The 13,315-nt window shown below is 41.3% G+C and overlaps 1 protein-coding gene across 1 annotated transcript in view; it reads right to left on the reverse strand.

Annotated features, from left to right (window-relative positions):
- Window positions 1-13,315, reverse strand: part of crip3 (cysteine-rich protein 3) — a 39,150-nt gene that overhangs the window by 10,543 nt on the left and 15,292 nt on the right. The window contains exons 3-4 of the mRNA XM_017702550.2: window positions 3,335-3,392; window positions 796-936 (exon numbers count right to left, since the gene is read on the reverse strand). Coding sequence (XP_017558039.1) covers window positions 796-936; window positions 3,335-3,392 — 199 coding nt within the window. The remainder of the gene's footprint in view (window positions 1-795; window positions 937-3,334; window positions 3,393-13,315) is intronic.

Below are 13,315 nucleotides of genomic sequence, written 5' to 3' on the forward strand. Positions count from 1 at the left end.
AGAGGGCAGTGTGTAGAGTCAGGGCTATTGCGTCATTAGTGGATCTGTCCTGACCTGGCAGTAGTTTTAACATATTTTGGCAAAGAAAAAAGATAAAAGGAACATAACGGCGCTGTCCCACGAAAAAAAAACATTTCCAAAATAATAACTTTACAGGAGAAACGTTCTTTACTTTCAAATGTAAGTTCATTAAAAAATTATTCTAAGCAGCTTTGGAGCATTTGTATTGGTCCAATCATCATGAAATTTTCACACAATGTAAAGGACAGCTGCAGACCTCAAACGATGCAGAAAAGTAAAAATCGCAAAAAATAGAGACGTGTTTTTTCATAGGACAGTGACGACACGTAAACAAGCAAAAGAAACTGCACATTGAATATGCAGGAAATGTGATGTGGCCCAGTCACAGCCAGGGGCAGTTCTCACAGCAAATGACTTTGAATAGGACGAATCTCAAACTGGGGAAAATCACAGAACTAACGTCATGGTGATCTGAAGTTCTGTTTGACAACTGCTGCCAAAATAACGTTTAATACACAATTTTTTTTTCCATTTGAAGTATACTCACACAATAATGCACAAAGATTTGGGCTTTCCAGCCAGCACATCCAGACTGTCATATGTTAGCAAAACAAACCTCATCCCATTTTGGATAAATTTAGGTCTAGACTGGTCATTAACAACTTTTCAAACCATCCACTGTCTACTTATAATTGTGATGGTGCTGGCTAAAGGGTAAACATTAATGCGGTTGATGAGGAGCTGTCCACTGTGTGTAAGTGTATAATGTATTACCTTTGGGTTGATGATGGCTGATTTGCGAGTTGGACCATGGCGTGGTGGGCGAGCTGTCTGAAGGGCTGTCACATGATTTGTTGACTGGTGTCTGAGGAGGCGTGTCATAAATATATGACCCCGCCCCACCAATGTTCACACCTACCAATGGACAGATAACATAACAGTCAGAATATCTTAAGAATGGAATGTATGTATGGAAACTATGATAAAGCTTGTACATACTGTATCTACACAAATGTCATGGGGTGCAGTCATACTTATTATATGTCCTATCGCTCTTTATGTTGTGTTTAAATTTCATGATGAATGGATTACAAGAAATGTAATCCAATGAAATTTCAGTATATTTCATATTTTTAATATTTCATATTATATGAAATATAATTATATATATATATATATATATATACACACACACACACACACACACACACACACACATATATATATATATATATGTGGCCTGAAAAGAATGGTAGTACACAGAAACACACTACATATTCAAACGTGATATTCAGTTGTTGAGGCTTTTGTAATTTTCTGCTGTTATGTTGTTTTTGACTAGAAATGTAGAAATTTAATACATGAAGGATGGCCTGTGACTTTTGTTCAGTATGGTGTATATATAATATTAATAATACTTTTCTAATTCAAAATAGTTTTACCATTTCAATTTTAAATCCAAAAAAGAGCTTTTTAAGGACCAAGCACTTCTTCCAAATCTAACTTCTTCTAAATCAAACACACACATTTAAACACACACACACACACACACACACACACACACACACACACACACACACACACACACACACACACACACAGCAATCACTCATCACTCCACACAGACCTCATTCTTTAAATGTGTGTTGGGGGGGGGGTATCACTATGGAAGCATTCCCTATCTTTCCCCTTCTATGGTCTGGAATGTTTGGGGTGGGCAAGGGGGGCATTATTAACATTACACAAATCACAATAACTGACTTACCATGTAATTATGTTATTGTTATTGCACATAAAATATTACACAAGCAACAATTGAATATTACCAATATTATATATTACCAATATACCAATACCTATAAAAACTTGAGTATCAGCCGATACTGATACCGATACTGATACTAAGCTTCATTTGTTTCTATCCTCCTACAGTGTGAAGTGTTTACTGACTGACATAATAGCACCTCCCACACATTTGCTTTTCTTTATACTACCGAGTTGCACTACAAGAAATTCTGTGACATTTTCAGCTAGAATCAAATGAGTTCCATGCTTTCCTTCCTCTGACATGTGATTCAGACATATCTGCTGGTACTGGCCTTATGGACACTCAGTGTCCTTTTCAATGCAGTGCATGTGAGATCTAATGCCAAACCCCCACCCCTCAATCCCTTTCCCCCAATTTATTTCTTCTTTTTTGGACACAATCTCTCTTTCCCTCTTTTGCTGACATTCTGGGACTTTCTCTGTTAAGTGGGACACTCGATATTAAGGCAAGTGCTTCCACTTCACTGAACCTCAGTGATGCACTCTCGTGAGGTGATCCACTAAATGTACTGACAGCCTCTGCTTTTATGACTGGCCCACTCTTATCTTGTATTGCCATGTATGCTGGATTAGGATGGGTAAAAAGCAGAACTACTTAACTGCTGTAGTTGGTAATGCAATAGTAACATCAGGTCAAAGGCTAACCTACATAAGATACCCTGCGCTTGTAATGAAAAGGAAAAAACCCACCCTTCTAGTAGGCTGGTTACACTCCTACTGTTGCTTTATTCTATTTTTTTGGCTTTATGAACTGAAGAAGAGATGGAGGGAGCTCGGAAAGGGCGCTTTTAACAAGTTATGCTAGTACCTTTTTAGTCTTATGTTTGTTCATAGAGCAGATAAAATAATCCTTCATTAGTCCCACAGCCAGGGAAATTCACAACAATGGGGGAAACAGACGTTCTGCTACGTTACGTTCGTGGTGTCAATGGAATATGGTATGATGAGACTGAACTGTGTTTATTTTAGTTTTTGTTTAGTGGTCCCAAGCTTTTAAATTCATTTACAGCATTAAGCTAAATCACACACACACAGACACACACACAGGTGCAACCTGAGACTACTTTCCACCTCAGATTTTCCGAAAGTGGAAATACCTTCTGAAAGCTTTCCTGAACTGCTGAGAGGAAAGTCACCCGTGTTTATGTGTGTCTCTAAAAGACATACGTTCTCTTTATCTCATTCACACACACACACACACACACACTGGGGGTTAGATTTCCTTCCACAGTTTTGCTGATCTGCAGTTGAGTGCACTTGCTTAGCCTGAGGGTCAGTTGGGGAAGTTTTTGGCGCCGTCTCTGATTGATCATGAATTCAGGACAGCTATTTGTTTCTTGACTCACTTTCTACTCTGGCCTTCAAATCACATTTTCTCACTATGATTACAAGCTACTGTGCTGTGTGTGTGTGTGTGTGTGTGTGTGAGTGTGAGTGTGTGAGCGTGAGAGAATAAACTGCAGTGATCTTGATCTGTTGTCCGCACCTTTTGGTCCAAACAGGGTTCCGTAGCAGGGCTTGTGACAGTAGGGCAATCCGTCGTGCTGTGAGGAGAAAAATGAGAATGTTATCAATGTGCAGTCTTCACTATTCAATCAACAGTGTCAATAGTGTCTAAATCATTCAAAAATCTACATCTCCATTCAGTCTTAATCTTCAACAAGGCCAGATTTTTATTTACTGACCTCAGTTTCTACATAGCCAGCCTTCTCCATACTTCGTCCTTTTTTTTTCAAAATATCGAAAACAGCCCATTGAGAGTAACACCCCAAAAGGAATTTCAACATTTGTGCCATTCTTTCATTTTGAACTTAATGATTCACTCAAAAGGCACAGTTTACCGCTGAACATTCATACACTATATTTCCAAAAGTATTCGGTCATCTGCCTTCACACACATATGAACTTAAGCGACATCCCAGTCTTAATCCATAGGGTTTAATATGATGTCGGCCCACCCTTTGCAGCTATAACAGCTTTAACTCTTCTGGGAAGGCTTTCCACAAGGGTTAGGAGTGTTTATGGGAATTTTTGAGCATTTGCCCAGAAGCTCATTTGTGAGGTCAGACACTGATGTTGGACGAGAAGGCCTGGCTCACAGTCTCCGCTCTAATTCATCCCAAAGGTGTTCTATCGGGTTGAGGTCAGGACTCTGTGCAGGCCAGTCAAACCAAACTGGCTCATCCGTGTCTTTATGGACCTACTTTGTGCACTGGTGCGCAGTCATGTTGGAAGAGGAAGGGGCCGTTGCCAAACTGTTCCCACAAAGTTTGGAGCATGAAATTGTCCAAAATTCCTTGGTGCTGAAGCTTTAAGAGTTCCTTTCACTGGAACTAAGGGGCCGAGCCCAATCCTGAAAAACAACCCCACACCATGATCCCCCCTCCACCAAACTTTACACTCGGCACAATGCAGTCAGACAAGTACCGTCTCCTGGCAACCGCCAAACCCAGTCTCGTCCATCGGATTTCCAGATGGAGAAGTGTGATTGGTCACTCCAGAGAACACGTCTCCACTGCTCTAGAATCCAGTGGCGGCGCTTTACACCACTGCATTCAACGCTTTGTATTGTGCTTGGTGATGTAAGGCCTGGATGCAGCTGCTCGGCCATGGAAACCCATTCCATGAAGCTCTCTACTCTGTTCTTGAGCTGATCTGAAGGCCACATGAAGTTTGGAGGTCTGTAGTGATTGATGGCTGAGTGGCTGTCGTTCCCGATCGCTTCCACTTTGTTATAATCCCACTGACAGTTGACTGCGGAATATTTAGTAGTGAGGAAATTTCACGACTGGACTTGTTGCACAGGTGGCATCCAATCACGGTACCACGCTGGAATTCACTGAGCTCCTGAACTTTATTGCAGTCTACCTGCAAACTTTAACTAATAATACCAGATTGAGTACCACAGCATAGCTGTGACACGTCAGAGAACTAGCCAGCCAGGTTAACCATGAACTGGAGATGTGAGTGTCTGCCGTTTTATCTACTTCTGTCATTGATTTTACAGCATAGATGTGTTATCCCCTGTAAGCCCTTTGAGCAGAGCCGGCTTATGAGGAGTGGCCTGGCCACTTCCTATTCCCATAGGAACATATTCATTGAAACTCATTCATCATGAGACTTGTGAAGACAGAAATGCTCTAACGTGTTTAGAAGGCAGTGCTAACTTTTTTTTGTTTCTGTTATATATATAATACATTTTGTTTATTCAAATATTAACAGTTTTCTCAGCAAATAAACACAAACTACACAAATAAATAGATTTTGAAAATATATATATATATATAAACACACACACATATATATATACCATATATATAACCACACACAAGCTTACATAAACTATGCAGAAAAATACAAAATAGAAATAAATCCAGTACAAGAGAAATAAAATAAAGTATAGAAGTAGAAGTAGAAGCTGTTTCATGCTTTCGTCTCCTCCAGACTCGACTACTGCAATGCACTCCTCATTGGGATTCCTGGCAAGAGTCTCCAGAGGCTACAATACATTGAGAACAGCGCTGCTAGGATCCTGATGAGAGTGCGTAAATATGAGCACATCACACCCGTCCTCTGTCCTCTTCACTGGCTTCCCATCTCTGCCAGGATCGAATACAAGGTTTCCCTCCTCACCCACCAGTGCATTTATGGCAATGCTCCTACACATCTGAAATAACTCCTCACCCCACTGACTTCATCACGATCCCTCCGTTCTATAAACACAAATCGCCTCCCTCCCCAGAACTAAACTCTGCACCATGGGGGACCGGGCCTACTGATCTGCTGCTCCTCGCTCATGGAATGCTCTCCCTGACCATCTGAGGGCAGTCGAGTGAGAGTTTTAAACTTTTCTCTTCAGCAGAACTTATAACCCGTGATCTTCCTATGGAGTGTAAAGATGTTTTATAGTAGTTCTTTGATTTCACTGAAATGCTTCTACTGTATAGCACTTTGAGATTTGAATAAAATGTAAGGTGCGTTACAAATAAAATTCATTATTATTATTATTATTATTATTATATCTAGTTACATATTTACATGGCATATGAGAGATTCACTGTATTTATAGACAGCAGGCACTGAGTGGTATGAGGTCTAACAGCACATATTATAGACATGACTGACTCTGAGTGGCTTCAATATTGTAGTGTACAGTAAAGTGCACAGTGAAAAGTGTCATTACAGTAGTAGCTGTGATATACTGCCCAGTGTGTATTGATCAGAGAGGAGATAATACCGGGTGACCGGTGTCCTCTCTGTGTGGAGTTTGCATGTTCTCCCCTTGTCTGCGTGGGGGTTCTCTGGGTTCTCTGGTTTCCTCCCACAGTCAAAAGACATGCAGTCAGGCCAATTGGACATGCTATATTGCCCCTGGGTGTGTGCCCCACCCCCCTCCGTGACATTGAGGGAGAAGTGGCTTAAAAAACAGATGGATGGATGGATTAATTGTCATATAAATAACTGTAATAAAGAATTTATTTGTCTCTTGTTTGGTTTGTTTGACTAATAAAGTCTAAAAGTCTAAAAATTGTAATTTTTTATTATTATTATTATTATTATTATTATTAAGCACCACCGAGTTGTTTCCGACTTTAAGCATGTGGATAGTTTCCCTCAAGAATATCCTGTCTTCTGTTTGGGTCTTCAGGCTTCCGAATGTCTAGTTCATGATTCCTCTTGTTGTATGCATCCACCTTGTTGCTGGTTGTCCTCTTCCTCTTTTACCTTTAAGTCTTCCGAGCATACCTGTCTTTTCCAGTGAATCAGTTCTTCTCAGAATAGGTCCAAAATAAGAGTGCTTTGTTTTGCTTCTTTGATGGCCAAGGTTCTCTCAAAAAACTTTGCAAGCAATGTTCAAGAACGTCTAAACTTTTCCTGTCTCACTTTTTTATTGTCCGGCTATTGCATCCATAAAGAAACCACAGCCTGCATATAGCCACAGCTTTTTCATACTTGCTCTGCTGAGCACCATGTGTCGTATTTCTGGAGTGCTGCTCCATCAATGGAACAGTTAGCAGTCTTTCTTGCGGTCATAATCTCACTCTTAAGTCCCATATTTTCACTCTGTTCTTTAACCTCCCTATTAAAGGCCTTTAGGTCCAGATTTTCCGCCATGAGCATTGTATTATTTGCATATCGAAGTTTGTTGATGCTTCTTCCAACACTTCTGAATCCTTGATCCTCTTCCTCCAGTCCTGCTTCTCTCATATGTTCTGCATACAGGTTGAATAGTCAAGGCAGTAAGACGTAGGCTTGTCTGACTCCTTTGCCAATGTGGAATCAATCCGTTTGTCCATTTTCTGTCCTGACCATAGCTTGTTGATCAATATAGAGCTTCCTCATTGGAACGATGAAATGCTCTGGTATTCCCATTTTCCTGAGGACATTCCATAATTCTATGTGGTCAACACAGTTGAAGGCTAGGCTGCTGCAATAAAACACATGCTGACTTCCTTCTTGATCTCCTTGGCTTTTTCAAAAATCCAGCAAACATCCACAAAGAACATCCAAAATCCAAAAAACATCCACAATGACGACTCTTGTTAGTTTAGTCTAGTCTGTGTTGAATGATCTGCCAGCACACAAGCTAAAAACGTTCAAATCAGCTGCACAGCTCACAAATAAATCAAGACTACTCAGCACTGTCTTTGAAACATGTTTGTTGATTGTGAAATCTAATGACTGTGGGAAATGACTGCAGTCAGCTTAAATGTGATTAGCTCAAATAACTGCGAATAGGTGATTACGTAATAACTGTGACAGGCCTACATCTTGGAAAGTCAACCTGTAGAGACTTTCTCCCCCTACAATGTGCTGGCTGTGGGCAGACAGACCTGCAGGGCACTGCTGGTTGGGTTTGTAATGGGTTTTTGTTCATAGTGTTACTGAGCTTTTCTGACTGAAACCCAACCCATATCCACACACACACACACACACACACACACACACACACGTTTGTCTTGCTATATATATGAGGACGTACAAAGGATTCTATTTATTTTTGTGTTACTGTAGCTAAATAATACTACACTTAAACCTAAACCTAAGCCTAACCTCAGTATCCACAAGGCAATTTTTCTGCTCTTTTAGTTTTCAAATACAAAAAGTAACTGTGGTGGAAACAACACATTCTCAAGTGAGGACCTGCAAAATGTCCTCACTTGAACAAAAAATTCATTTAGTCCTATCAGAGTGAGGACACGGGGTCCTCACAAGTATAGCAGTACAAAAACACACACACACACACACACACATACACATACACACACACACAGCCATGTACATTCAGCCAAACCGAAGGATTTTCAACATTTTTAGCAAAGCGCTCCCATATGTGCCTCTGCACATTCCTGCCTATGAAAGGAATAAAAGGCAATATTTGGACACCAAACAGGGAACGACTGATGCACTTTAGGCTATCAAATATAGCCTGTGACCTCATCCCCTCTCCTACCTGAAGAATGCCATGCCTTTTTCTGTCTCTCTCCCACACACTCAGAATCGAACCCCTCCTTAGCACAAGTGCTCATTTACTGCCTAAAACCTGAATCATTTCTGCTGCATTCAGAGCAGATATGTCATCTTATGATATCAGGTAGCATGTGTTGGTTTTAACACTGATCCTCGACTAAATGTTCCATGCGCTCCACTGAGGCCCATATCCTCCGTTTTCTTGCATTTCCCTTCTCCCCCTGACATCCACTCAAGACATTTTTTGTGGGCTTATGTACCAAAAATATTCATCGTTCAGTTCAGCATTACCAACCTCCCTTTATCCCTCAAGAATCAAACAGGCGGTTTCGTTACTTTCCCTGTAAGAAAGATACACAGAGCTGTGCAGACGTCAGAGATCACACATCAAAACAGTCATTAAGTACTAAAAAGGAAAAAGTAGACATGTTTAACAGAACTTTTAGCCTCCATTCTCTTCAGGAGACCTATTCTTTACAGAACATCTGCAGGGATATTCGTCCACACCTCCAAGGTTGAGTCTTATAAGTCGGGCATTTTCAGCTTTTTATGATCCAAATAATCCCAAAGACAGACCCACAGATCCACAGACAGAGCCTTTGTCCACACAGCAGGTAAAAGTGACCCGAATCTGATCTTGTTCCTCATATGTGACACAGAAGTGTGTCTGTGTGTCAGTGTGAGCAGATAAACACACTGAATCTGACATTTTCAATTCCGATTTGAGACGCTTTCATATGTGGGACGGAAATCCCATCTGTTTCTGATCTGCGGCAACGCGACTCATTTGTCAGTCCAACTCGACATTCGTCATAATTTCATGCTGCTGAGACTCAAAGACATTTAGGCTGATGTTTCTGTCCCAAAGAATTAGAAGAGACTCGTCGCAGCCGCTCCGTGTTTGAAGAGGTTTCAAACAAAACGGCAGAATGAGGCCGGAGGAGCTCGAGGCTGCAGCGTCAGAGAACAGCTTAAAGAATCCGAGGACACGAACCAAAGTAGTGCCCGTGACCGAACACCAGGCCCTTTTTACAGTGAACTCGAACACACTGTGGGTGATGAGCCCAGCTGTCAACCACTGGAACCTCACAATCGCTCCTGTGAAGCTGGTGAAGATGAAGCTGAAGCTCCGGGAGCGACTGGCGTTCGCTGGCCGTCATGATTGTTTACCTCTGGACGAGCCGCGTGAAGATGATATGAACAGCTGAACAAAAAAATCAGATTTGGTAAGAAAATCCGATTTCAGCCTCTTTTACCTGCTGTGTAAACGTAGCCTCAGATACCTCAGATACCTCAAATGTCCTGCCTACTGAGGTATCTTATTCTGACCGAATATCGAGACACCATAAATTTTAAAAACTCAGCCGCTAAGGCAATCATACGATGCAACATGGTTTGAACAAGGTGGACAGAGGTGGTGTGGCAAACAGCCCGGCAAGTGGCGAAGTCACCTTCGAATGAAAGTTATTCTGATTTTCTGTGGTATTTTATTTTGCTTTTAAAACCACAGGCTTTCGTTTTGAATATCCAGCTGGCTCCCAGACTTGCTGGCTAATAACCAAGTGGCTTAACTTGTGGCAGGTCTTGTCAAACGTTAGTTAATGACGAGGTAGCGCTATCTAATTGTTGATCTGTTCGTGTGTGTCTTGAATAAATAGGGTTATACGGTGCTCTTCTGTAATTTGATAAATAGTTAGCTAGCTGGACTCTCCCTTAGAGATAGGGTGAGAAGTTCGGTCATCCGGGAGGGACTCAAAGTAGAGCCGCTGCTTCTCCACGTCGAGAGGAGCCAGTTGAGGTGGTTCAGGCATCTGGTTAGGATGCCTCCTGGACGCCTCCCTTGGGAGGTGTCACAGGCAAGTCCACCGGGGAGGAGACCCCGGGGAAGACCCAGGACACGCTGGCGTGACTATATCGCCCAGCTGGCCTGGGAGCGCCTCGGAATCCCTCCCAGGAAGCTAGTGGAAGTGGCTGGGGAAAGGGAGGTCTGGGCCTCATTGCTCAGGATGCTGCCCCCGCGACCCGAACCCGGGAGAAGCGGAAGATGATGGATGGATGGATGGATAGCTAGCTATTGAGTTCTCTGTGTTCACAAAGATGAGTTGCTTCCACTCTTTCAGGGACAACACTGGAACTCAAAGCCTTCATAAAGGCTGATATACAGAAAGATGATGATCACCGGGGGACAAAAAACTGCTTTGTCAGCTACGAAATGCAATTCCTATTGTAATTCTGATGGCTGAAGTAAACAACCACCGGTCACGTGGGCAGAAGCAAGCAACAACATCACTGTCGCTTAACTAGAGTGTGTCATTTATCTGTCTTTTAAGGTTTTTAACCGCTTTTTAAACATGCAGTGGCTACTAAGAGAGCACACTAAGTATTGGGACACACCAACAGCGCTGAGTGGTCTTCTCACAGTGGAAGGATGGACAGAAACACCTGTGGATGTTTTCAGATCTGAAGCAGCTTGATTTTCTCTTCCCTCTCAAAGACAAAAGCTTTAAATGCTGTTTATCTGATGGGAACAGTTTGGGTGTCTACCAGGTCTTGTGTGGTTGTTATAAATCCCGTTTTCTTTCAATCTTTTAATCATTTTTTTTAAACAATATTTTCGCTTGGTTTTTATTTAACTTTGTCCTTCCTTAACCATGTGAATGATCAAATATCCAGTTTCTAAAAATGTCTCCTGAAAATAAAAATGTGCATTTAATGGCTGGATATTAAATTAGTGAAGGGTGGTTTCGGACTTTTACACAGTAATATACAAACGAAATGAGCTCTGTTCTGATTGGCTGGCCTGTATTGTGCCTCATGTAAAAAGCAGTCCAGGCTGAAACGCTCATAACTGCCGTGTTTCCATATATGGAGCGAGCAGTTAACAGCACATTTTGAAACATTTGCAATGTTCAGATACTGCATACAAATACTTTTAAGAAAAAAATAACAAGCAAAATCAGTTTTTCATTTCATTCAACTTTTAAATAGTAATACAGGTGAGAAGTTACTAAACACACACTTCACTGAAAGTGTCCTTGAATTAGAGAGAGAGAGAGAGAGAAATGATTCATGCGAAAGCCTCGGCTTCGTCCTGGGTAATTATCATGCCACTGGACAATTAATCAGCAGACAGGAAGGATATGAGATCACACTTCAGTCAGTGTGATAACTTTAGACGATAGAGTAGCCCTTGGGCTTCTGCGCTTGTGTGGACATGTGAGTGGAAAAGAGACCGAATGAACTGAGTCCTGCTCTGTATCCTTAACGATATCATAAAGGTGGCGCGGCTAAGATGAGCACCAGTACTGGACAGAGACTGCAGTTTCTATTCCAGCGAGAACTTGCTTAACACAGTTTTTCACAAATTTAACCAACTAGCCAAATATGTCCAGATTTGCATCTTTAGTTCTGCACTATGAGGCAAGTTAACACTGAATCAAGTTGTACTGCATCTCTAATAGATTTGCTGATAGCATAACCGTGCGTATGCTCTCAGGAGTAGTCATGATGGATAATATTCGTCCAGAGGGAGATATAATAGCACCTTAATGCTCTTTTATGCAACATATCGCTGCTGTTGGAAGAAAACCTCGTATCTCCATTTTTGCCGTTTTTTCAGCTTTTAACATAATCGGAAAACGTCTCTTGTCCTTTACACTGTATGTAAATTTCATGATGTAGGGACTAAAAGAAATGACCCAAAATGACTTGGAAAAAAGTCGTTCCATTTCTTCCAACAGCAGCGACGCACTTTACACACAGAGGAATTTCATAAAATATCAGAACAAATCGATTTCAGATTATGTAATGATGCACTTCTGATGATTTCTAAGGTATATTCTTCACTAAAAAACTAAAGGAGCAAACTTCAGGCACCAAAACAGGTCTCGGCTGATCAAAATTTGGGGTTCATGGAAAACTGAGCAGTTGATTTTCTGCCAAACTACGACTTAAAGTCGTGCCGTGTTCCTGCACACTGCAGGGTAGAAATGTCTCCATCACTATTACAATTACGGTAGTCCACTGTATTTCTGAAGACAGTTGATTTCTGTCGCAACACTCATGCGTCTCTCCATTTCTGTTATTTTTCAGTTTTTGACATAATTGGAAAATACCTGTTGTCCGTTACATTTTGCGTAAACTACACCCAAAGAATCGGCCCAAATTTACTGGTTAAATTACTTCTGGTTCCACTGGTGTACATTAAAATAAAGTGGGTTTTTCCCCTTCTCCTGTAAAGTTATCAACTGGAGATACGCGGTTGTGTTCCGACAGCGGCGATGTGCTCTAATGTGCTCTCAAGGACAAACGAAGGCTCCTCAGTGAGTACGTACCCAAACATTTAACTGATACTGTGCACGACTGCGTGTACTGCCCTCTCTGAAAGCGTCATGCCCTTCTCTCTGCGATTTCAAAGAGGACTGACTGACCCTTCGCCTAAAATAAAGACGAGATAAAGACAAGAGTGTCTTTGTGAGAGAGAGAAAGAGAGAGAGGGGACAGCCATGGTACTGGATGGTATAACGGCCTGTCTGTCAGCACACCTTATTCAGAATCTGAGTGATCAACAACTCCACATCTTCCACAGAGAACACACTTCTGCTAGTTTTAATGCATAATATGTGGCCTGTGTAAAAAAAAAACAACTGAATTTTATATTTTACGTTTTTATTTTTTTTTTCAAAATAGCACCCGACATTTTTCCAAGTCAGTCTGGACCGTTGCTTTTAGTCCACTCATCATGAAATTTACATACAATGTAAAGAAACAGCCCAGAATGACTTGGAAAAAATTCTGGTTCCATTGACTTACATTAAAAGTAAAGTATGTTTTTTCCTTCTCCTGTAAGTTTATCATTTTAGAGCTATACTGTATGTGGTTTTGCTCCGATAACACTGATATGAATGAGCGTTAGCCTCTACTGTATATCTGGGCTTAAAATACGAGTATCAGAAGAGGAAAAAGGGATGAGGCATCCCATATTGTAAAAAGTGCT

This window comes from Pygocentrus nattereri, chromosome 10 (genome assembly GCF_015220715.1).
Source record: "Pygocentrus nattereri isolate fPygNat1 chromosome 10, fPygNat1.pri, whole genome shotgun sequence".
NCBI lineage: Eukaryota > Metazoa > Chordata > Actinopteri > Characiformes > Serrasalmidae > Pygocentrus > Pygocentrus nattereri.